This window comes from Hippopotamus amphibius, chromosome 9 (genome assembly GCF_030028045.1).
Source record: "Hippopotamus amphibius kiboko isolate mHipAmp2 chromosome 9, mHipAmp2.hap2, whole genome shotgun sequence".
Classification (NCBI taxonomy): domain Eukaryota; kingdom Metazoa; phylum Chordata; class Mammalia; order Artiodactyla; family Hippopotamidae; genus Hippopotamus; species Hippopotamus amphibius.
In genome coordinates, this window is record NC_080194.1 from 38982744 (window position 1) to 39009286 (window position 26543).

The 26543-nt window shown below is 40.7% G+C and overlaps 1 protein-coding gene across 2 annotated transcripts; it reads right to left on the bottom strand.

Moving 5' to 3' along the window:
* LOC130829384 (tripartite motif-containing protein 5-like) lies at positions 1–26532 on the bottom strand. Of its 2 annotated transcripts, none has more exons than XM_057695882.1 (8): positions 26183–26532; positions 8728–9208; positions 8061–8156; positions 7257–7487; positions 3254–3276; positions 1932–2032; positions 1632–1658; positions 1–1417 (listed from the first exon to the last, which is right to left on the bottom strand). In XM_057695882.1, the coding sequence occupies exons 2-8, from the start codon at positions 9145–9147 to the stop codon at positions 699–701; spliced, it is 1617 nt and encodes a 538-aa protein (XP_057551865.1). In that variant the 5' UTR covers positions 9148–9208; positions 26183–26532; the 3' UTR covers positions 1–698. The 2 variants fall into 2 exon arrangements, with proteins under 2 accessions (XP_057551865.1, XP_057551864.1); XM_057695881.1 differs by lacking the exon at positions 26183–26532 and adding an exon at positions 21707–21855.
* Positions 26533–26543: the final 11 nt, after the last annotated feature.

Here is a 26543-nt window from a genome sequence, read left to right on the forward strand (position 1 = left end):
TTGAATTTTTCAGTAATTAATAGATCAAATATTTATTATTAAGTTGAGACACTTAGATGTTTTACACTCAATAGCATTTATCTCTGACAATGATCTTATGTATGGTGCAGGTTTTATGTCAAGATTACATTCAGAAAATAAACACAGCATTTAGGGAGGTTATTCTAGATTACACTGCTAATACGTGGAGAGACACGACTTGAACTCAGACACTCTGGGCACAAAACTTCCACTCTTAGTACATATCATTTATGATATTTTCTCCTTAATTCCTTGGTGAATAAGGGACATCATGGGTAAACAGAGACACTGCTCAGGATGCTTTCTTTAGTGAATGACTCCTGTACTAAGTCTCTAATAATACACAAAAGTTGTTGAGAAGCTTTCCTTCATCTTCTCAGCCAGGGGCAGAGGAAATGAGATTGTAACAATTTGGCAGAGGGGCTAACTTGATACTACTCTTTCTTTATGGGACGTTAGTCCTTTTCCCTTGGGGTATGGAAAATGGTGAATTAAGATTTTCTCCCAATGCAAATATGATATTGGGGAAAATATTGTATACCCTATTGATGAATAAAGGACATTTAAAAGACAAAAGAGAGGGAGCGAGGACAAAAATGAGAATGGTGCCCGTACACAGAGGTGTGTACAGTGAACCCATAGCACGCAGCACTGCAGAGAAGAGGGTGTGAGAAGCTTCAAGAGTCTGGTGAGCACAGAGTCATGGGGGCATCACATTGCATAGGATTGAAATACGGATAAGTGTTCTCAGAAAAGGAACATGAGGAGAATTTATAGATGACAAACCCGTGGTTTGTGACATTAAGAAAAGAGACTGTGCGAGCCTCGTAGTCTAGGAAAACCCCAATACGATAGGGAGGAACACTCATGAAGAGAGGTAAGATCAAGGGATCTGAGGAGGAAGAATCATTAAAAGCATTATATACAGAACCATGCTTTAACTCGATGACCCAATAGCCGTATTTAGGTTGATATCTCGAGTAAACAGATTGATGTTTTACTCTGGTTTCAGCTGGAGACTGTGCACTATATATATGCGCAGGCTTGTAGTTACCAAATGAACACTGGAATAGGCCCTTATTCTCTGGTAACTTCGCATTATATCCAGGGCATTTTCCACTATATACCCCCAGGATCCAGGCACGTTTCGCTGACACGTCTACCTCCCAGTAATGTCTCCCTGATGTGATAACGGGGGAGCCCAGGACACCATTATCTTCATAATCAATTTCATAATCAATATTGCAATATTGATTATATTGTTGCTGATTGTACACATTTCTCACTTGTCTCACATATGCATATTGTTGATGATTGTGCTCATATCTTACTTGCCTCGCATCCGCAGAAATGGCAACACTTGATATACCCTTGGGAGGATTCAGGGTCACGTGAACTGTTGAAAAAGTATAGGCCTGGGTTAAGGCGATGATGTCGTTTTACTTGTGACATTATAAAAGGAATGTTTAGAATAACTTGAGTGGAAAGATATGTTTGTATTTAAGACCCAGGAAGTATGGGTCTTAAAACATGAGACCGCCTAAAAAAATGAAAACTTCTAAAAGATGAAGAGAACAGGATGGCTTAATGACACTGTGATGTCTCCTTACCCCAGTGGCGTTGCACATCTCTCAACTCTGAAATGATAAAAATCCATAATATTAAATATAAGCAAAGGAGTTAGCACTGAAATCCTCTCCAAATTAGGGGAAGGGCTATGGTGAGGTAGTGAACTGGTAAAGGAGAGGGTGAACCAAGCCCCCGGTCATTCCCCATAAATATGACCGTGTCATCAGCACATAGTATCTAAACTTCACTGTCTCCATCCACACCTAGAAATTGGAGCCTCCTCCCCATTTTCCATCCATCACAAGAATCCCATACACACCCACTAAGGTGGCACTCCTCACCATTAAACACTCGCAGTATGTCTCTCAGATCAGGAGCTCGAAACACTATCCTCTGTTCCTCGGAGAAAGTTGTTGGTTTCTTCAGAATCAAGGTCTCACTCCTTGAGAAAACAAAAATTGACCCCCACGCCTCTGAGTCTGTGTCCCTCTGAAACCACTGGCGTGCAATAACTTCCACCCCATTTATGCACTTGAAATGTCTTCTCTGGAAACCCTGGGAAGGGAGAGAGTGGACGCCTGACCTTGGAGCCAGAAGAAATGTGCTCGTGTCCACCTTTCCAGTTACCCTTTGTGTGAAATCTGGGAAGATCTTGACCTGTCAGAAGGACAGTTTCTTCCTTCCAAAATGAAATCATTAACCTCTCCCTCTCTACCTCCTTGAGATCATATGAAATTATATGAAACAATACATTTAACAAAATAAATCTTTGGTACCTAAAAAATTTAATTTGTGGAAAAGTCACTGCATAAGTATGTGCTCCCAGGGAGATGTCAGAAAATGAGGTTACAGAGACTGGTTTCTGGGTGTTTGGGACCTGTCAGGTATGAGAACACTGTCCAGAGAGTCCCCAGACCTTCAAAGGCTTCTGCCCAATACGGAGGCCTTCAGAATACCCTGAGATTTCAGGTTCTCTGGGAATAATGACAAACCCTTGGAAAAGAAGACATTAAACTAACAGGATCTAAATTTCATGTGTTTGTAAAGATCTTGATACTGCCATGTACGTGTGCAAATTCAGACACAAGGATGCTGCCTTTTCATTCTGACTTCTAAATTATGGGACCAAGATGGATCAATGGTTCATACCAGGGCCAAAATATTTTTTAAGATTCAAGTCTGTTTTTGGAAATCTAAACAGAAAGATATAGAAGGACCTAGTCTCTTCTACACGCAGTTGAAAATTCAAATATAAAGGAATTGTCTCCAATTCCAGGTACTTGGCAGGTAAAGAAGACTCAACCTTCCCATGATAAGAGAAGCACCTATTAAATATGGGAACTTGAGTTGCATAATGGCACCCAATGTGAATTGAATTTATGAAGTCACAGGGACTTGACACTGTAATGCCTTATTCCTAATACTGGTAATGTCCCAAAGTCTGCAACTTCCCATGACAAAAATTCTCTACTATAGAATCTGGTCCATTCTCAATGTTTATAGAACAATCTAGCCATGATTTGTGAACAGAAATCTAAGGTAAATCTATACTCCATTTTTCTGCCCTGAACATTGTTTTATTTCAATTGACCACCAGGTAACTCTAGTAGCTTTATATTATTTTCACAGCACAAAAGGACCATCTCTGGTCTCCCACACATACCTTTGCATGACACTGTTCACATCCTAGTGAGAAAAAAGATAACATGAGTCAAGAAGTGATAGGTATCCCCACTTACAAAGCTTCATCACAACCCCATCAGCCCCTGATTGTGAGAATACAGATAGTCTCAATGTGAGAGCCAAAAGGAAAGAGTGAGGTCAGTCATTCCAGAAGAGTCATATGGTGTTGTCAGGTTTCCAAAAAGGTAAAAAGGCTTTTCCCTTTGTGGAAGCATGAGGCTTCTAGCATCTGGAGGTGAGACACATTCATGGGAAGAATAAGAGGTCCGTAATTCTGGTGACCCATGAGATAATTTGAATAATTCGTGGTTCTTCCATTTATTCAACAAAACTGAAGTAATATACTATTATTTGCCAAGCATTAAATGAGGCTTTGGAGAATCAAAGATGAATACAGAAACCTAATATTCCTCAAGCTATTTATATGGCTTTTGTTTAGGGTACAAGGAAACAAATGTATTACTGTAGGTGTTTTTAAGGTCTCTCTCTTCTCATCTTATACACTATTAGTGATCTCTTCCACTCCCTCAAATTCAGCATACATACATGTGCAGTTGACTTCCAATTCTTTTATTTTTACTCAACTTTGTCTCGTAAATGCAGATTAATATATTCAGTAGTAAATAAGCCACAGGAATCAGTAACTTAGGATGTCTAATACGTAACTTTTTCACCAAACAAGTTGTCTCTTCTCTTATACCCCATTTTCATAATGTTACCACTATATACTCACTGTCCAAAAACTAGTGCATTTACCTGCACTTTAGTCTCTACTGAGTCAGTATAGTCCAGGTCCTTAACAGTTTGTAGCCATCTAATCTTAATCATCACATTTATTGTTTTACTTGTTTGATCAGGTATGTACCATTGTATTTAATCACTTTTACTTCAGATTTACCTCCCCCATGTCATCAAAAACAAGGGCAACATCTGAGTTTCAAAGAAAATGCCCTCTGCATTAGGGTTCTTTTGTGTATATGACAAAAATCAAATTAAACTAGAATAAGTAAAGAAAGAATAAAGGATGGGAGGACAGTTGCAACTTTAATCATAGTTTAATTTTGAAACTCAAGCATTGTCTTCCTAATCTGGTCTGTGTCTTTCTCCAGTTCTATTTATTCAACCTATATTGACCCTTTTTCTCAGTTTGTGAAGGAAACATAAACCTCCTGATATAAACTCCGGAAAAAAAGAGAGTTTCTCTTCCCAGTTATAGAAAAAAGTTCAGATGCCTGCAGGTGTTAGCCTGTAGGATCAGCTGTCCATGTTAAAGCATCACTGTGTTGTCGCTGGAAGGAAACAAAAAGTGATGCTTCAGGAAGTGTCTATTTTACTGAAACTAAGTAAACATTAGTCTGAAATAGATCATGATAGTATAGGAAATATGTTTTAATCACTAGACCAACCTAGGAAAAAAAACTGCAAAACTAGTTAGAAAATAAGAAGATAAAACTTTATACTAGAAATATCTGTTTAACACAAAAGAAGGGAGTAAGAAGAAAGAAAAAAATGAAGCCTACAGAAGCCATATAGAAAGCAAATAGCAGAAGAGTACATTTAATTACAGCCATATCAATAACTGCATTAAATGTCGTGTTAATGCCTCAATTGAAATCAGAGATTGTTGACCTGGATAAAAAGCAAAATGTAACTACTGCTATTTACAAGAGACATAATCAAGGCACAGAAAGGGCAAAAGTAAAAAACAGAAAAATACATACCATGCAAGCAGTAATCAAAAAAGGTCAATTATTTACATTAATATTAGACAAAATAGACTTTAAGATTAATGTTATGAGAGAATGAGAGGGAAATTTTATAATTATAAAAAGTTCAGTGCATTAAAAAGATATATCAGTTATAAATGTACATGCACCTAATAGAAGACTTCAAATTATTCAAAGCAAAAATGAAAGGAGACATACACAATTCAGTAATAATAGTTGTAGATTTCAATAACTCACTCTCAAGAATGAGAGAACATTTTGTATGGAAACCATGATTTTATAGAAGACATGTACAAACTATCAACCAAGTTGACCTAAGTGGCAGCTATAGTCCATTGTACCCAATGAATGAAGAACACACAGTCTTTTCAAATTCATAACGAAAATTTTTCTGTACACTCAGTATTTTAGGCCATAAACAAGTATCAATAAACTTAAAAGGTTGAAATAATAAAACTATATGTTCTCTAATTACTGCAGAATTAAATTTGAAATCCACAGCAGAAGTGAAACTCAGAAATCACCAAGTATTTTCTCATTACCAACACACTTTAAAAAATCCAAGGTTTAACAAACAAACAAAACAACAAAAGAAAACTGCAAAAGAAATTTAAGAATAAGTTGAACTGAATAAAAATTAAAACTAAACAATCAAAATGTATGAAATAAAATGAATTAAGTGCCCTTATATCATTAAACACTATATCAGAGGAGATGGTCTCAAATCAGAGATCCAAGTTTCCACTTCAAGAAACTAAGAAAGGAATAGTAAATTAAACCAGCACATCCACCCACCCCCCCACACACATGCACAAATACGTACAAACACACACACACACAAAGAAAACAATAAATGTAAGAGCAGAAATAAATGAATAAGAAAGGATAAGAAATAGACAAAATAACTAAAATGTTTGTTTTTTAAAAAAATTCAATAAATTAGCAAAACATAAATAAACTGACCACAAAAAAAGTGGAAAAGCAAATCACCAAAATCAGGAATAGAAGAGGAGACATTACTGTGAATATTACAGAAATTAAAGGGGTAATAAAGCATTATTATAACTAACTTTATGCTTACAAATCAGACAACTTAGAATAGACAAATTCCTACAAAAACATATAAAAACTGACTCAAGGACTGCAAAAAATCTAAATAATTGTAATACAAGAAAAAATTTTAAACTCTTTTAATAAGAAACACCCATAGTTATAGTGACAGTCTGTATATCAGTGGTTGCTTCGGGGTGGCAAGGGGAGTGGAATAGAAGGGAGGAATTACAAAGGGGCACAAGGAATCTTTGGGAAGATGAATACACTCAATATGTTGTTTTGATCATCGTTTCGTGGGCATATACATGTCAAAACTCATTAAATTGTATATTTGAAAAAAAAAAAAAAAAAACACCCAGAGTGAGATGGCTTCTCTAGCAAATTCCACTGAATATTTAAAGAATAAATAAGTCTGGGGCTTCCTAGGTGGCGCAGTGGTTGAGAATCCGCCTGCCAATGCAGGGGACACAGGTTCGATCCCTGCTCCAGGAAGATCCCACATGCTATGGAGCAACTACGCCCGTGTGCCACAACTATTGAGCCTGCGCTTTAGAGCCTGTGAGCCACAACTATTGAGCCCATGTGCTGCAACTACTGAAGCCCACGTGCCTAGAGCCCATGTTCCACAACAAAGAGTAGCCCCCACTCACCCACAACTAAAAAGAAAGCCCGCACACAGCAAAGAAGACCCAACACAGCCAATAAAATAAATAAATAAATAAATTTATTAAAAAAAAAAAAGAATAAGTCTTTCAAAAATTCTCTTCAGAAACAGAAAGAGGAAGAAAACCTCAACACATTGAGGGGAAAAGAAAAAGCCTCTTGGAATCCGAAGTGCATGTGTTCGTCTGGGACTAAGCTGGATCATGAAGAGGTACCCGATAAATGCTTAACACTAGATCACAGATAGCAGAGGCCTTTAGAAAACCAACAAACACAGTGAATCTTCTCTCCACAATCAAAGTTTTGCACTGAACTTGGCATCTTAAAAAATAAAATTAAAATTTCCCTTGTTATTCCTGCATTCAATTCATGCATTCACTTATTCTTATAACCTCTGAGATACACGCTGGGAAGGGGTATTACAGGGCCAAGGCAACCTTAGTGACAGCACCAGAAAGAGCACAGCAACACAGAAGAGATGGAAATTTAGTCTTCATGTTTCTCATATCTCAGATGGAGGGGCTTCTTCCCAAGTCTTACCTGCAGCATCTCCATTGCTGACCCCTGCAAACGACACTCCAGATCTGAGATGAGATCTCTCACCAACTGGCTCTGCTGGGCCAGCTCATGCTCAGAGTCTGCCATGTTATGTAGACCAACTTCCTCTTCGTTGCTCAGCTCTTGCAGTTTCTTTAGTTCCTCATTGTCCAGAATCACTCTCAGTTTTTTAAACTCTGCCTGGATATTTTGTCTCTCATGTTGTATTTGATTCTTCAGGAATGAGAGAGAGAGAGACAGGGATAGGGACAGAGACAGAGGAGGAAATCAATTCTTAGGGAAATTGACTTTTCCTATCTTTTCCTATCACACTCCACAATAATCCCCCAAGTCTGCATTATTGATAACAACTCAGAACCAAATGTGTTCCCTGGGTGTGACTCAGACTTCACACATCTGTCCAGGATGCTTGTGACTCCTTGCATTAGTCCTGACCCCCTCCCACCTCCCTCTGCTAAAAACTTGAATGCTGAGGATTGAACAATGAGCCACTGACAAATGTCTCTCCGAGAGGAGTCAAAGGCTAAAACACATGACAGGAATGGAATCTGAAATACACTAGACATCCTCACCAGAGGATCCCTCCATATGAATACCTCTCTTCCAGTATCTGTGTTCATTTGTGATATGTTCACTTTTCAGCACCACCCCTATCAGGGAAAAGATGAGGAAAAGTACTAGTCAAGTGACTTAACTGTCAGGGAACAAAGAGGAAGGCAGTTCTTTGTGACTAACCCAAGGTCCTGTCCTGATTATCTAAATCCCTCAGGAAGCTTCACCTCATACCTTCCAGGTAGCAATCTTTTCTCTGAAATCACATTCCAACTCCTCAGCTTCCTGCTGCTGCCCCTTCAGCCTCTCCAGATATACCTGTAGCATCTTCTGTGAGAAAAGAAACACACTAGAGTCAAGCTATGGGCTTTCTCAGCATCACTGTAGAGGAGAAATGGGGGAGAAATGAGGCAGATTTCCAAAGAGAATAGACTCTACAGAAACTGTGAGAACAGCAATTAGAATCTATCCCCTAGAAGAAAACCTTAGGTGGGGAATGTATTCTTTATGACTCAAGCGATAGAAGTCCCCGTATACTTGCCAAGAGAAGACTAGTTCTCTTTGTTCTAGAAGAAACCTGATCCTGCAGAAGGGATACAACTTACATCTCAATCCACTTAGTGTCCTAGTTACCCCTCCTGCTCAAAGGGGTAATGAGAGCTTCTCTTGGGAACCAAGTCTCCACCTAATAGCACAACGTACATGAGTGTCTACTTCTGGCTAAGCGTCTGTGTATAGGGTTATTACTTTGTAATTGGAAGAATGCACATAAATTTCGTTCAGTCATCAGAAGGTGAGCATAGGAAGAAAAGAGATCACAGGCCTCAGGTTCATGGTGATCAAAGTAGAGATTTCCCCTCAAGTACCATTTTCTGTCCTCTTTTCTCCTTTCTGGTCTTACCTGGTACTTCTTGGCAATCTCCTCCATGAGCAATGTGTGATGACCACGGTGCTCCTGGGACCGCTCACAAAGCCAGCAAATGACCTTCCCATCCTCCTCACAGAAGAGCAGGAGTTTCTCTCCATGGCACACACACAGATTTCCCTCTTGCTCCTTCAGGCTCAGCTCGATCTCTCGGAGCCTCTCCACTATGTTGGCCAGGTGCCTATTAGGCTGCAGATTCCTAGGCTCATACCCGATTCTGCACACAGGGCAGCTGTTCTCCCCCTCTTGGTTAATCACTGCCTCCTTGTGTTTTGCAGTAATGCAGGCTTGGCAGAAGGTGTGGCCACAGCCAAGGCTCAGGGGTTCCTTCAGAAGCTCCAGGCAAATGGGGCAGGTCACCTCCTCCTGTAGTTTCACCAAATGTCCTGAAGCCATTGCAGCTGTTCCTCCGCTCCTACCTGTCCTGACTTCTGAGGGTTCTCTTGCTCACAGATCCCTGTATGATTGGGCAGGATAAAAGGGGGCAGAGTAAGAAAGATAGAAATACATAATACTAATTGTGTATAAATCGAGTACAGGCTAAGATCAATTTATTGAAGGAAACAAAAGAAAACAGGGAGAAACAAGTGAAGGAGCTTGGTAACCTGGCCAAAAGGAAATTTCATAATAATTGTAAAAACTTCACTTTCAGTTCATCGTTCATGTCACATGACAAATTCTATCGTTACCTGTACAATGATTCTTATTATTTAATTTTACTAAGCAAAAGGATGACCTGATACCTTTTCTACTAAAATACTTGTATGATCCACCATCCATCCCGCTTTTTCCTTTCTATGCCCCAAGAAGCATCCTCAATATCAAAAGGTAGAAACCACTTAATAATGTTGGACTTTTATACCCATTCTTTTCACAGCATGGAGTGCTACCTTTGATATCAATATGACTCTCTTATACTTCAATAAACACCCTTACATGTTCTTTCATCACAAACCCCTGCTCTAACTAAATTATTTACAGTATAACCATTACCATCATTTCCTGTACGTTTACAATGATTTCCTTTATGATCATGACATTATATATGATAACATGTTTGTATACATGATAAGAGCAAACCCTTTATCACATGTGCAAATAGAGAAAATTACTTATAAAGATCATGTATGTGCAATACACAGAATGGGTTTGAACCTAATACATTAGGGGTCCTCCTGCAGAGCCCTGTCTCCTACCCCACTGAGTTAATCTAAGAAAAACAGAAGTAACTTCATGGGCCCAATTAATACTCAGGGCAATGGGTGGTGTGGGAATGAAGAGATCAAAACCAACTGGGAAGTTCTGCAAAGACTTCAGTGTATAAACATTGATTTCACCTTGGCCTGGAAATACGTCAAGGACATTGATAGGAGACCAAAGATGTGTGTGTATGAGGATGGTGGGTAGGCAGTTAGTATAAATAGACTCATAGGATCACACAAGTCAGATATCTAAAAACTTATAAACACAGGTGAAATGAATGTCAGCCTTGAGGGAAAAAAAGGCTCAAAATTTTATGCTAGATCTTTCAACTAATTATCACTGATGAAGAAATACGTGCTGTCAACTGGACTAATATCCATACACAATAAGATGAATCAAAACAGAGGATTTAAACCACTGTGAACTTGATATTCACCTGGAAAGTAATAGTAAATTGAAATTCAGTCATATACATGTATGTACATATGTATGTATGTGACAAAAGAGCAGATGCTAAAAAATACTACTATAGAGACCTACATATTGTTCAGAAATCAAATAATGGGGGTAAATAAGGGTTATCCAAGAATTCCTACTTGAAAACCTAAGGGTTGAACTTAAAACTGAGGAAGATGAAGGAAACATGCAATGAGAGATGAAAAAATGTATTAGATGGAGGAAATGACTTAGTCCTGGAAGACACAGCATCTCATATAGGTTTCAAAATGCCAGTGTGGCTGGTGGGCAAAAAACTGATAGGCCTTTGGTATCACAAGATGCTGTAATGACATTAATTATGAACTTCCCAAATTATGTAACATTCAAAAACTCTCTTCCAAAGGCAAGTTATCAATGTTTTCCCATCAGAGAAGTGTAGGGGCATAACTAGCTGTGCACTTGGGTTGTGAGATGTTGGATGGATCCAGTGTAGAGTTGGAAGGATCAGGTAGGATCATTTTTCACAAGGGGATTGTGACTCTAAACTCCAGATTTGTCTCTTTTAGGCCCCTGGATGCTGGTTCTCATTGTCTTTTACTAGGTAATCAGTCCTTTGCAGCACTAGGCTTATCTAATCAGTGGTGGTTTCACACACATCCATCTGGTCTGGTTCCTTACAAGGCTGAGATGATGGAGATAACCTACCTCCTGTAAGGAGCATCTCTGAGAGCTCACCTGAGGCAGCCTTGTCCAATGCTGGGTCTCCTGTCCTGTAACCCCCAGCTAAGCTTAGTGAATCTGCAGTTTATGTCTTATGAGGTTGTGTAGGTGGGATTGGTGATCCAGGTTGGAAACACTGCTGGTGGTCTTTCGGAGGGGGTATCACAGAGTGGTAGCACAGTGATGCTCATTCTTCAACCTGGGCTCACTATGGCCTTGTGGCCCTAGTCTAGACTCAGAATTTCTATCAGGAGCTCCAGGAAAATGAGGCTATGAAACAATAAACAAAGAAATAGAAGATCTCAGAAGATATTCGTGTCTTGATGCTTGCCAAAGTTTGTTGGCAAAAGAAAGATCTCCAGTATGAGAACACCAATAAGCTTCCCTTGGCTCTGCCCAAGAGAGGGAGAAGCTACAAATGCTGAAGAGAGATAAATTGAGACCTACTGAAACTCTCCATTTGTGCCATGTTCATCATATAGGAAGGGAACCTGATAAAGAATGAGACTGGAACTTAGATGGGGGTGGAGTCAAGATGGCGGTCTCCCCAAAAATAGATCGGTTGCTGGAGGCCGGCAGGGGACCTGAAGCCCAAGAAGACTGGAGGAACCCTGGAGCAACTGGGTATGGCCTGGGGGAAGTCAGGGCGGTGGGGAAGGGGAAGCCAGAAGGGACCAGTGCCCCTGGGGGGTGGCTGGCTGAGGGGGGAGGTTCCTGCCTGGAGATACCCTTGGGGGCTGGGGAGATCGGGAAACCGCAACTGGGTTTCTCCCGTCCAGGGGGCCAAGAGGCCTGCTGAGCTCCTGGGCCTGGGAGCCTGCTGGGCTCCTCAGTGCGGTCCTCCACCCTCCAAGGCCCCCTCCAGGCTGCCTGGGTCCTGGGGGTGTGGGAGGAAGGGAGGAGGGCGAGGAGGTAGAGAGGCAGACTGGTGGGGGTGGGGGCTTTGAGATTGGGGGGTGGGGAGGTGAGAGGGCATTTCATCTGCCCTATTGGCCACGGAGGCCTACTGCGTTCCCAGGCCTGGTCCTTCACTCTCCGGGGCCCCTCCAGCACTTGGGTCCTGGGGGCATGATGGGGAGGGGGACCGGGGGAGGGAGAGAGGCAGACAGTGGGGGTGGGAAGGGATTTTTCCAGGTCAGAAGAATAGGGGATGCACCGCTGGGTATTTCTTCCGTGTGGGTCCTCCACCTTCCAAGGCCCTCGGGGCCATTAGTTCTAGAAGTACAGGAGGGAAGTGGTGGGGGGAGAAGAAGAGAGGCGGAAGCGGGGAGGGACCCTCTGGGACCAGAGGATCAGGGGAGGAGCAGAAGATATTTACGCTACCCACTGGCCTGGGAAGACTGCTGGGCTCCGGGGCCTGGTCTCCAACTCTCCAGGGTCCCCTCCCAGACATACTGGTCCCAGTGGCATTGGTCCCAGGGGCATGGGAGCATGGCGGGGAAGAGGAAGAGAGGCAGACTGGTGGTGGGACCTTCCAGGATCGGAAGACCAGGGGAGGTGCGGAGGAATTTTCCCCAACGCACTTGGGCCTGGTGGGCCTGCTGGGCTCCCGTGTCTGTTCCCTCATCCTCTGGGGCCCTCTCCGGCTGAGTGGGTCATATAGGCGTGGGAAGGAGGGAGGAGAGGGGAAAAGGAAGAGAGGCAAAAAGTGGGTGGGAGGGGGGGTCCTTGCAGGATCAGAGAATCAGGGGAGATACTGCAGGAAATCTCCCTACCCACTTGGCACTGGGAGGCCTGTGTTGCCTGAGGCCTGATCTTTGGTCCTCCAGGGGCCCCTCTAAGTCTCATTGGTCCTAGGGGTGTAGAAGGAAAGCAGGGGAAAAGAGGAGATTCAGGCAGGGGAGGGGGCCTTCTGGGATTGGAGAATCAAGGGAGGTAGGGAAGGTATTTCCCCTGCCCACAAGCCCTGGGAAGCCTGCTAGGCTCACGGACCTGGTCTTTCACACTCCAGGGCCCCCTCCAGCTGCTTGGGACCTGGGGGGGGGGGAGGGGGAGAGGAAGAGAGGCAGACAGGGACCCTACGAGACTAGGAGATCTGGGGAAGTGCCACAGGCGTTACCCTAGCCCAGTTGGCCCTAGGAAGCCTGTTGCGCATCAGAGTCTGGTCTCCTGCCTTCCAGTGCCCCCTCCAGCTGTGAGGGTCCTAGAGGAATAGGAGGGATGGGGTTAGGAAGAAGAGAACCCAAGGGGGAGTGACCCTCCGAAATTGGAGGACTACAGGAGGTGCCTAGCATTTCTCCCACCAACTCGTGCCCAAGGAGCCTGCTGGATACCTGGACCTAGTCCTTTGCCCCCAGGACCAGAGGCATTCCTGGGCCCCTCAACCTCACTGGGCCTAAGTCCCATTCCCCACCACACCCAGGGCCTTTTCTAAGCATAGTCCCTGCCCATTGCTTAATCTCCCCCACTCCACCAGTGCTTGTCTAAGCCCCACACCCACAGCCAAAGCCTTTTCTGGCTTTTTTTTTTTCTTTTTCTTTTTCTTTTTTCTTTTTTTCTTCTTCCCACCTCCTCACTTTGGAATTGCAGTTGTTTTACCTTCCAGTTGTTGCTCCACCTATTTTTTTTTTAATTTTTTCTAATACATCTATTAGTTTCCTATTCTTATCATATTTTTCACCTTGCTATTGTTCTGCTGTTCTCCTACTTTTTTTTTTTTTAATTTTTTCATTTACCTGCTCCACACAGCTTGTGGGATCTTGATTCACAAGCCCAGGGTCAAGCCTGAGTTCCTGAGGTGGGAGCTCTGAGTCCAAAACTTTGGACTAACAGCAAAACCCAGTTCCCAGGGAATATTCATCAGATTGAGGCCTCCCAGGGGTTTTCACCTCAACATCAAGACCCAGCTATACTCAAGAGCCTACAAACTCCAGTGCTTGAAACCTCAGGCCAAACACCCAGTGGGACAGGAACACAATCCAACCCTCCAAAGTGGGGGGAAAATGAGACAACAAAAAAATACGTCACGGATGAGGGAACAAGGTAAAAATACACAAAACCAAATAAATGGAGAGGGAATAGGAAAATTGCCTGAAAGAGAATTCAAAGTAATGATAGTAAAGATGATCCAAAATTTCAATAACAAAATACAGAAAATACAAGAAACAGTTAATAAGGACTCAAGAAGAACTAAAAAGTAAACAAACAGTAATGGACAACAAAATAACTGAAATTAAAAATACTCTAGATGGCATAAACAGCAGAATAACTGAGGCAGAACAACGAATAAGTGAGTTGGAAGATAGAATGGGGGAAATAAATGCCACAGAGCAGGAAAGAGAAAAAAGAATAAAAAGAATGGAAGACAGTCTCAGAGACCTTGGTGACAACATTAAGTGCACCAACATTCAAATCATAGGTGTCTGAGAAGAAGAAGAAAAAAAGAAAGGATCTGATAAAATATTTGAAGAGGTTATAGTGGAAAACTTCCCCCATATGGGAAAAGAAATAATTAATCAAGTCCAAGAAGCACAGAGAGTCCCATACAGAATAAACCCAAAGAGAAACACAGCAAGGCAAATATTAATCAAACTAACGAAAATTAAACACAAAGAAAAAATATTAAAAGCAGCAAGAGAAAAGCAACAAATAACATACAAGGGAAAACCCATAAGGATAACAGCTGATCTTTCTGCAGGAACTTCTCAGGCCAGAAGTGAGTGGCAGGATATTCTGAAAGGCTTGAAAGAGAAAAACCTACAGCCAAGAATACTCTACCTGACAAGAATCTCATTCAGATTTGAGGGAGAAATCAAAAGCTTTACAGACAAGCAAGAGTTAAGAGAATTCAGCACCACCAAACCAGCCTTACAACAAGTGCTAAAGGAATTTCTCTAAGCAGGAAAAACAAGAGAAGGAAAAGACCTACAAAAACAAACCCAAAACAATTAAGAAAATGGTAATAGGAACATACATGTCAATAATCACCTTAAATGTCAATGGATTAAATGCTCCAACCAAAAGACACAGACTGGCTGAATGGATACAAAAAGAAGACTCTTCTATATGCTGCCTACAAAAAACCCACTTCAGACCAAGGGACACAGATAGACTGAAAGTAAGGGGATGGAAAAAGATAGTCCATGCAAATGGAAATCAAAATAAAGTTGGAGTAGCAATACTCATATCAGACAAATTAGACTTTAAAGTAAAGACTATTACAAGAGACAAGGAAGAACACTAAATAATGATCAAGGGATCAGTCCAAGAAGAACACATAACAAGTATAAATATCTATGCACTCAACATAGGAGCACCTCAGTACATAAGTAAAATGCTAACAGCCATAAAAGGGGAAATCGACAGTAACACAATAGTAGGAGACTTTAACACCCCATGTACATCAATTGACAGATCACCCAAACAGAAAAAAAAATAAGCTTTAAATGACACATTAGACCATCTCAACTTAATTGATATTTATAGGACATTCCATCCAAAAATGACAGAATACACTTTCTTCTCAAATACACACGGAACATTGTCCTGGACAGATCACATCTTGGGTCACAAATCAAGCCTCAGAAAATTCAAGAAAAATGAAATCGTATCCTGCATTTTATCTGACCACAACACCATGAGACTAGATATCAATTACCTGAAAAAAACTGTAAAAGATACAGACACATGCAGACTAAACAATACACTATTAAACAACCAAGAAATCATCAAAGAAATCAAAGAGGAAATCAAAAAATACCTAGAAACAAATGACAATGAAAACACAACAACCCAAAACCTATGGCATGCAGCAAAAGCAGCTTTAAGAGGGAAGTTTATAGAAATACAGTCCTACTTCAGGAAACAAGAAAAATATCAAATAAACAACCTAACCTTACACCTAAAACAATTAGAGAAAGAAGAACAACAAAACTCCAAAGTGAGCAGAAGGAAATAAATCATAAAGATTAGCAGAAATAAATGAAACAGAAATGAAGGAAACAATAGCAAAGATCAATAAAACTAAAAGCTTGTTCTTTGAGAAGATAAACAAAATTGATAAACCATTAGCCAGGCTTATCAGGAAAAAAAGGGAGAAGATGCAAATGAACAGAATTAGAAATGAAAAAGGAGAAGTAACAACTGACACCACAGAAATGCAAAAGATCATGAGAGACTACTACAAGCAACTATATGCCAATAAATTGGATAACCTGGAAGAAATGGATAAATTCTTAGCAAAGTTCAATCTTCCAAGATGGAACCAGGAAGAAATAGAAACTATGAACAGACCAATCACAAGGACAGAAATTGAGACTGTGATTAAAAATCTCCCAACAAACAAAAGCCCAGGGCGAGATGGCTTCACAGGCTAATTCTATCAAACATTTGGAGAGGCGCTCAAACCTATCCTTCTCAAACTCTTCCAAAATATTGCAGAAGGAGGGACCCTCCCAAACTCATTCCATGAGGCCACCATCACCCTGATACCAAAACCAGGCAAAGATGTCACAAAAAAAGAAAATGACAGGCCAATATCACTGATGAATAAAGATGCAAAAATCCTCAACAAAATACTAGCTAACAGAATCCAACAGCACATTAAAAAAATCATACACCATGATCAAGTGGGGTTTATCCCTGGAATGCAAGGATTCTTCAATATACGCAAATCAATCAACATGATACACCATATTAACAAACTGAAGGATAAAAACCACGTGATCATCTCAATAGATGCAGAAAAAGCTTTCGACAAAGTTCAACACCCATTTATGATAAAAACTCTCCAGAAAATGGGCATAGAAGGAAATTACTTCAACATAATAAAAGCCATATATGACAAACCAACAGCTAACATCATTCTCAATGGTGAAAAACTGAAAGCATTCCCTCTAAGAACAGGAACAAGACAAGGGCGCCCAGTCTCACCATTATTATTCAGCATAGTTTTGGAAGTTTTAGCCACAGCAATCAGAGAAGAAAATGAAATAAAAAGAATACAAATTGGAAAAGAAGATAAAACTGTTTGCAGATGACATGATACTATACATAGAAAATCCTAAAGATGCCACCAGGAAACTACTTGAGCTAATCAATGAATATGGTAAAGTTGTAGGATACAAAATTAACACACAGAAATCTCTTGCATTTCTATACACTAATGATGAAAGATCAGAAAGAGAAATTAAGGAAACACTCCCATTTACCATTGCATCAAAAAGAATAAAATACCTAGGAATAAACCTGCCTAAGGAGGCAAAAGACCTGTACTCAGCAAACTATAAGACACTGATGAAAGAAATTAAAGATGATACAAACAGATGGAGAGACATACCATATTCTTGGATTGGAAGAATCAATATTGTGAAAATGAGTATCCTACCCAAAGCAATTTACAGATCCAACGCAATCCCTATCAAATTACCAACAGCATTTTTCACAGAACTAGAACAAGAAGTCTTAGGATGTGTATGGAAACGCAAAAGACCCCGAATAGCAAAAGCAATCTGGAGAAGGAAAAACGGAGTTGGTGGAATCAGGCTTCCTGACTTCAAACTATGCTACAAGGCCACAGTGATCAAGACAGTATGGTACTGGCACAAAAATAGAAAGGTATATCAGTGGAACAGAATAGAGAACCCAGAGATAAACCCATGCACATATGGGCACCTTATCTTTGACAAAGGAGGCAAGAATATACAATGGAAAAAATACGACCTCTTCAATAAGTGGTGCTGGGAAAATTGGACAGCTACATGTAAAAGAATGAAGTTAGAACACTTCCTAACACCATACACAAAAGTAAACTCCAAATAGATTAAAGACCTAAATGTGAGGCCAGACACTATAAAACTTAGAGGAAAACATAGGCAGAACACTCTACGACATACATCAAAGCAAGATCCTTTTTGACCCACCTCCTAGAATCATGGAAATAAAATGAAGAATAAACAAATGGGACTTAATGAAACTTAAAAGCTTTTGCACAGCAAAAGAAAGCATAAACAAGAGGTCAGCCCTCAGAATGGGAGAAAATATTTGTCAATAAAGCAACTGACAAAGTATTAATCTCCAAAACATATAAGCAGCTCATGAAGCTTAATACCAAAAAAGCAAATAACACAATTCACAAATGGGCGGAAGAACTAAATAGACATTTCTCCAAAGAAGACATGCAGATGGCTAACAAACACAGGAAAAGGTGCTCAACATCACTAATCGTTAGAGAAATGCAAGTCAAAGCCACAGTGAGGTATCACCTCACACCGGTCAGAATGGCCATCATCAAAAAATCTAGAAACAATAAATCTTGGAGAGGGTGTGGAGAAAAGGGAACTCCCCTGAACTCTTGGTGGGAATGTAAGTTGGTACAGCCACTATGGAAAACAATATGGAGGTTCCTTAAAAAACTAAAAATGGAACTACCATGTGATCCAGTAATCCCACTCCTAGGCACATACCCAGTAAAAACCATAATCCAAAAAGAAACATGTACCATAATGTTCATTGCAGCACTGTTTATAATAGTCAAGACATGGAAGCAACCTAAATGCCCATCAACAGATGAATGGATAAAGAAGATGTGGCACATACATACAATGGAATATTACTTAGCCATAAAAAGGCATGAAATGGAGCTATATATAATGAGGTGGATAGACCTAGAGACTGTCATACAGAGCAAAGTAAGCCAGAAAGAGAAAAATAAATACCGTATGCTAACTCATATATATGGAATCTAAAAAACTGGTATTAATGAACCCAGTGACAGGGCAGGAATAAAGATGCATATGTAGAGAATGGACTTGAGGACACGGGGTTGGAGGGGAGGGGTGAAGGGGAAGCTGGAACAAAGTGTGAGAGTAGCATAGGCATATATACACTAACAAGTGTAAAATAGATAGCTAGTGGGAAGTTGCTGTATAAGAAAGGGAGATCAACTCGATGATGGGTGATATTATAGAGGGCCAGGACAGGGAGGGTGGGAGGGAGTTATGGGAGGGAGGGGATATGGGGATATATGTATAAATACAGCTGATTCACTTTGGTGTACCTCAAAAACTGGTACAAGAATGTAAAGCAATTATATTCTAATAGAGAGCTTAAGAAAAAAAAAAAATGAGACTGAAGGTGAACCAGAAATGTAATCCAGCTAGTGGTACAGATGCTGAAAATAGCTAGTGGGCATATACAGTTACCCCTGGCCTCAAAGACGATGGCCCACATCAGGCACTGATGAATAACAAGATCAGAGGTAAACATATCAGTTTATGACCAGAGCTGAGATCCAAATATGGTGGTGGTGCCTCTAGTTATTTCTCATCCCATTCAGCATCCAATCAATGCCGAGATGCATGAAGAGCCTATAGAGAAGGGAGGAGCAGAGCATGAATTCAGCCATGAGGTTGCAGAATTTATTTTCCCTGCAGGGTTCCAAGGAGCTAATGTCAAACAGCCACAGCCACAATAAATACAGAAGGAACTAGTCCTCACACATGAAGAATGACCTCCCCCGCCTTTCCCAAAGCAGGGACCCAAGGGCTCCCCAGCAATCAGAGAGACGCTTGTAGGAACATGAGTGGCAGCTGCTTGATAAAACTTCAGGTCAGTTGGCTGCCATGGTGTCAGGTGATTGCACCTTACAAGTTGGTTTTCTGACATCTGACCTCATGAGAACACAAAGTTAAAATATCTCAGAGGTAACAGCAATAGATAAGCCAAAAGGACATAAAAAGACAATAAATATGTAAAAGATTTAGATACAGAACTTTCTTTTATTGTGACTCCAGTAAAACTGTTTCTCTAAGCATGATAGCTAGAAATTACGGATGTTATATGGGAAAGGGTCACTTTTCCTGAATAGAATTGGAAAGTGAAATAGTGTTTTGTTTTATTTCCCAGGCAGTCATCTAGTATTATTTAATATAAACTCCTTACAATACTAGCAAAATAAAACCTGAAGCAGTAAAGTGACAAAATCATTCCTAAAACCCTGTAGTAACTGGCCTGACAGAGGTGCACTGTATGAGTTCAGAGGACAAGGGTCTAACACTGACTATGGCTGAGAGGGTGACAAGGAATATGTAGCAGAGGTGATAATCTCCATAGTCAACCTTGATGAAGTAAGATTTGGTCAGATGAGGGGAAATCATGGTGAGGAAAGAGATGTGACTGGTGTCATCCATGTGCCTGAGAAAGGTGGGTGCAGCTGTACCTTCTATAGGAAGGAGAAGGGGAAATAACACATAGGCTCTCCTAATTTACCTCCCTTGTGGGTCTCATGATGTTGTTGTAGTAATATGTCTCAGGCAACTTTTTACATTCGTAACACCAGTCAAGTAACACGTTTTTTAAAGTAAAAGTTAGATGTCACTGTTATTAAACGTTCCATGCTTCCAGATGTCACTTCTGGAAATTCCTCCCATATGCTCCTCTTGCCCCTGATCTCTCAGCTGAGCTGGTTCTGGGTGGCTGATGCAAGGAACTGCAGCACTTCCCTGTGTCTGGACCAGTGAATACATCAGAGGCTATGGAGTCTGCCAGCTCTCACACCATCAGGCTCCTGAGCACAGACAGGCCAAGGGGATGAGAATTTATCTATGTGGTCATGCAGAAATACTACATTGTTCACTGATAGAAATTTAAATATCGGAACTCAAGAGACCCCTCAGCCGTTGCCCTTGTTGTTGAGGGTGAAACTTTCTACCCATGAAAAATCAGGGATCCTGGCTGTCCTCAGCAAAGTGCAGTTCGGTCTTGCAGAATGGGAAGGAGCTGTGGCTAGATTAGGCCTAGAGAAATCAACAGTCCCTCCAAGGAACAAATAAAGCCTTTCTCTTCTTCCAACCTCCATTCCTCTAAGACTCCCCTCCCCCAGACTGATCTTCAGTCAGCACTCTTGTTGCAATGCAAATAGAAGTGATTTTTCTTTTCCCTCTTGAGAGCAAGGAAAACAAAGAGAATGTGGAACAGGCTAGAGGAGAAAGATAACCTGGCCTGAAAGAGTTAATCATTCCTTGTTTTACTCTAGCTGTCACTAATCTGTAGTTACTAGATTTTTACTTCACAAAGCTAACTCCCTGATACTTAACTCTGTGTGAGTTACATCCTGCCTCTCACTTGCTAACTTTATGTACAACTTGGAAGCTGCATTCCATAGGACCATTGTAGCAAAATCATTCCTATAGTTTGTTTTGCATTTCAGAAAGGAGGCCCCCAGCCCACAAACCATAGACAAACACAGACTGCCAGGCAAACAGACAATCAACAAACTGCCAGACCCCAGTTACTGGACGGCCTGATGCCAGCTATGTCTGTTTTGAAATGTTGCAAAGAAAAAAAGAATAATGCAAAGGAAAAAGAATGCAAGACCTCCACCAACTTGATCTTTATCACATACCCCAGACAGTGAGCCCCCATGTATAAAATCTTCCCTGACTCCCAAGGAGGGGGGCACAGTTTCTGAGGCCCTAGCCTGCCTTGTCTTCCCTTTGCCTGGCAAAGAAAAATAAAGCCATCTCGCTCTTCCTCCAAAATCTCTGTCTCATTTCTATCAGGCCTTGGTGCACAGAGTGGCCCCTATTAAGACAACACTCTCAGCAGGAAGCCTGCAAGCTGCGCCTTTGCCTCCTTTAGAACAAATTAAACTCACCCAAGAAGATTCAGTTTTTTCTTCTGTGTCTCTGCCCTCCACAAACTACTCAGCTATCTTCACACCCCAATGGGGAAGCTGTGATTCCTTGGAGAAGAGTGAAGGCAGCCCCTGGGCAGATGTGTTCAGGATTCACTCACCAAAGCAGCTGCCTGACCTCCACTAAGAAGATCCTCAGTAGAAGAGGAGGGAAAATGAAAGTTAAATCCTAGAAGGTGGAGTATGGGCAGGAAAGGAAACAGAAACTACAGACCAATAGGAGGCCTCCACATAGAGTCCCTGGGAAATGACAAGGCTTTTGTGCTTGAGCCTGGTGCATCAGTGACTGCATTTTTATGCCCATCTCAGCTCTCCTCCTGAAAGCTGTTCTCTTCAAAGTAACACATCCTTTGGAAAACTAGGGCTTCCTGAGCAATGTAATTTCACACACCCGCCTTGTCTTGTTTCCTTACTAATGAGCTGTCAGGAGGAGGGAGTGAAGCACCTCCTTTACCCCAGGGAAGACCCACACTGAGGGCTGCCCTGAGGCAGCAACCCTGGCATGCTCTCCCCGGCCTCTGTCCACCCGCTCAAGTAATTGACTCTGGCCAGTCTGTGTCCTACTAGGTCATGTTAGAGGAAATGGCTCTCCAAGTCTGAATCATCCAGGTGGCCAGTCAGAGGGGTGATCACAGAGTTGACGTCACTGATGCTGACTTTCAGAAACTGGATGCAATGGGGCCAAAGTGATACTTTTCCTAAATAGGCTAGGAAGGTGAAACTATGACAGTGTCTTTTGTTGGGCAATGTCATCTAATATTATTTAACATATAATCCGTATGATCTTAGCATCATGAAGATGAAGCAGGCAAATTAGTGAGGTGGTTAATTTTACGTGTCACCTGGGCTGGTCACTGGGTACCCATATTAGACATTGTTTATGGGTGTGTTTGTGAGGGTTTTGTTTCTAGATGAGATGATTAGAATTGGATCTGCAGACTTAGTGAAGTCATTTGTATTCCCCAATGTGGGTGGGCATCATCCAGTTTGTTGAGGCCTGAAAAGAACAAAAATATAGAAGAAAGAAGAATTTGCTCTTTTCATTCCTGCCTACTTGAGCTGGGAGATAGTTTTACTCCTGTCCTTTTAGGAGGACTTACACTATGGCTGCACTGGTCTCTAGCCTTCGGACTTGCACTAAATTACACCAACCACCGGCTTTCCTGTGTCTCCATCTTGCAGATCCTGGAACATCTTAGCCTCCATAATTAAGGTGAGCCAATTTATCCTGATAAATCTCCTTTATATATATGTAGATATATGTGTATATATTATATCTATAGCTATACATGTATATATATCTCATATTGGTTCTACTTATCTGTTTTTCTGGAGAACACTGAGTAATACAGTTATGAAACAATTCTCAAATTCTGCATTTGGTGCCACAGGTGAACTTTGTTAATGATAACGACAAGATTGAACTGTGCAGCTTCAACAGATGTGTGCCAAACAGTGACTAGGTACAGTTAAGGGTACAAAGAGGATGTTGCAGAGATGATAATACCCAATGTATCAATATTTGTTAATTTATTTTTATTTATTTTTTAATTTTTTATAATTTTTGGGAGGGAATGTGTTGGGTCTTTGTTACTGTGAGCAGGCTTTCTCTAGTTGTGGCGAGCGTGAGCTACTCTTCGCTGCAGTGCTCGGGCTTCTTGGTGCAGTGGCTTCTCTTGTTGCAAAGCATGGGCTCTAGGCGCAGGCTTCAGTAGTTGCAGCACATGGGCTCAGTAGCTGTGGCACTTGGTCCCTAGAGTGTGGCACACAGGCTCTAGGACTCATGGGATTCAGTAGTTATGGCTCGTGGGTTCTAACGCACAGGCTCAGTGATTGTGGCACATGGGCTTAGTTGCTCTGTGGCATGTGGGATCTTCCTGGACCAGGGATCAAAACTGTGTCACCTGCATTGGCAGGTGGATTCCACTGCGCCACCAGAGAAGTCCCCCAATGTATCAATCTTAATCCACTAGCAAGATCTGTTCAGCTACGAGGGAGTCAGATTAGAAAAAAAAAAGAAGATAGGAAGAAAAAGAAAAAGAGCTTTCACTGGATTTACCATTGGAGTGTCTGGGGTTCATCTAAGCCTCTCCCAAGAAGAGAGGTGATAAGTAGTCATTTCTATTTTAACCTCCTTTTCTCATGGGTCTCAGGATCTTGTTATCATGCCAATTCTTCCAATGTCTTTTCACATGATTAAAACCAATCAAGCAACTCACTTTGTTTTATTAAAAATGTAAAGATGCCCCTTATAGAAATTCTTCCTAGTGTTCCTCCTGCTTCTGCTATCTCAGCTGAGCTCTGTTTCTGGGTTGCAGATAGGGTTCAAGAAGAAGGATGAGCGAGGCTAGCAATTTGGGAGGAACTGCAGTAGATCCTTGAGTTTAAACTTGGAAATCTTGTAGGACTAGTGAACACAATAGAAGCTGCAGAGTTGGGCATCTCTCACACCATTAAGGTTCCCAACTCAAGAAAGAACAGGGTGCTAGAAATTTATGTGGTGAGCCCTGCAGAAATACTCTGTTATTACACTGACAGGTGTTAAATTATTAAGCTCTGACTTTCCCCTATTGTCCCATCAAAACATCTCTTTTATCCTTGAAAACATGGATGAGAATAGATACTGGGCCAAGTAGCCCATTATTTCTTTTTCTCTCAACTCATAAATAGGTTGGGAAAGAGTTGTAAATGAAAACGCCAAGAGACACAGGGACCCCACCATGTGCTACATGTACACTCACTGTAGCAGCATTTGCTGTTTCACTGGAGGAGGAGACCAGGCTTGACTATTTCTAAAGATGACAGAAGTCTTTCAGCTCACTGGAAAGAGTGAGGCTGACCAGGAACAGGAAACACTGACCTACACCTTGGCTGAGGGAGCCCAGGACAGAACTCCTGATCCTCCCTGGCTCACGGGAAGTCATGGTGTGAACCAACAACCTAAAAAATGAAGATATATCTGGGCAAACAGAGAAAAGGTTTTTCCAATGAAAGAGAATTACTGCAAAAATAGAAAAGAAAATAGTCAAATCAAATTTTATCTAGTATATTCTTACGTTAAAGAAGCAGTTCCAGTCATTAAAACAAAAGCCTAGGTAGCTCTGGGGAGATAAAACTTTCTTTTATAGTGAAGACTTTTTATTATATGCACAATACAGTATTGTTACCTATATGTTGTACAGTAGCTCTCTCGAATTTATCCATCTTATATAAGTGGCACTTTACATGCACTGAACAGCAGCTCCTTAACAATTTTCTATGAGGTTAGATCTCTTGTTAAATATTCTTACCACCATGAAAAAAAAAAGACCATGTGATTCAGAGCAGAGAATTAAATACTAAAATCAAAATGAATGTTTAGAGAAAATAAATAACAACCTAGAATTGTTTACTCAGAAAAATATTTATCTGTAAGGTAAAATAAAAATATTTAAAAGTTTGAGAAAATAAATATTTGTTATGAAAATGATGAGATTAAAAATGATCTGTGATTCCTTAATCAAATTATTATTTATCAAAGCAAAGCAAAGGTACTAATATTTAGAATAGATTATTATTCATTCTTAACAGTCATTATTTCAAGTCACAGAGAAAATTAACTGATACCAATCTGGATCAGTGCTTATGTGCTAGGAAATGAGGAAGTTATTACAAATATTCTATTATTTAATTCCCATAATAGACATATAAAAGTCTTAGTATTTTTATTTCTTATGAGAAAATGAATCAATTTAATTTAATTTAATAAGGACCAGTAAGTAGTACTATCACTATGATAATAAAATTCTATCTGATTTCATAGTCCAAACTCTTAAATGTCCAGTGTTCACCCACTATAACATGTCACCTGTAAGAGCACCCTAGTCACCAAGTAGCTCAACTTGGTTTTAGCCATTACCATGACCTGCTTCTGCTTCATTAATGGCCACATGGATTGAACACATCAATCTATATTTCCTGGCATCTAAGATTTTCCCATTTGCTCCCAGCTCTTTCTGCAGATAAGTATCTCCTGGGTTCTCCCTCCTACTCCACATCCTAGGTAACCTGGCTCCTACCTTTTCTTGGGGAGTGTCCTGCTGAAAGCTCACCTGTGCTGGAGAAACACACTCCGAGTTCTAATCCTTCCTCCTACACTATTAGCCATGAGACATTGGGTATACTTCATAAATTTATGAATTCTTTTAATGACCTGGTAGGAATTTGATCTTTATATGATATTTTTGAAGATTTACTGAGATAAAGATACTCTCTCTATATATACTTATATATATAATTATATGTATGCATACACGTGTGTGTGTAAGATTGTGTGTGTATATAACATTCCCAGGCCATGTACTTTCTTTGTCATTCCACTGGGACAAGATATTACCCTTCTATAATTTGATGTGTACTCTGTTCAGTAATCTGCCCTAATTTATAACATATACTTACCTAAGAAAATCTTGTTCTTTTGTTATCTTGGGTAAGTCTATTCCTCATCCTGAATTTGAAACTGGTTACAAAGAAAAAGAACAGAAAAGAGAAGTGCATGGTATGGCATATACTATGATATACTCAAGTGTTTTACCATAAGGGAAAGCCCTGAAAACCAAAAGCTGTCCTTAATAAGAACAGTTGTCCCTAGACATAGCTCCCTCTGCTAGACAGATTTTAGAAATTCATACTTTTGCACTTTTCTGACCCGTTTTCAGTAAAAGGCCTTAAAAAAAAAAAAAAAGTCCCATATGAAACAGCCTTAGTATAAAGAAATCTATAAGACCAGATTGGAACTGGAGTTGTCTTGCCAGCCAAA

What these genes read in the sequence shown, in the direction of transcription:
- LOC130829384 (XM_057695882.1), bottom strand. Translation starts at nt 9,147, where the DNA reads ATGGCTTCAGGACATTTGGTGAAACTACAGGAGGAGGTGACCTGCCCC. An exon ending in GTGAACAGTGTCATGCAAAG is followed by an intron (nt 2,033 to 3,253) that starts GTATGTGTGGGA and finishes TGTTTTCTCAAG; the next exon opens with GAGTGAGACCTTGATTCTGA. An exon ending in CATACTGCGAGTGTTTAATG is followed by an intron (nt 1,659 to 1,931) that starts GTGAGGAGTGCC and finishes TTATCATTTCAG; the next exon opens with AGTTGAGAGATGTGCAACGC.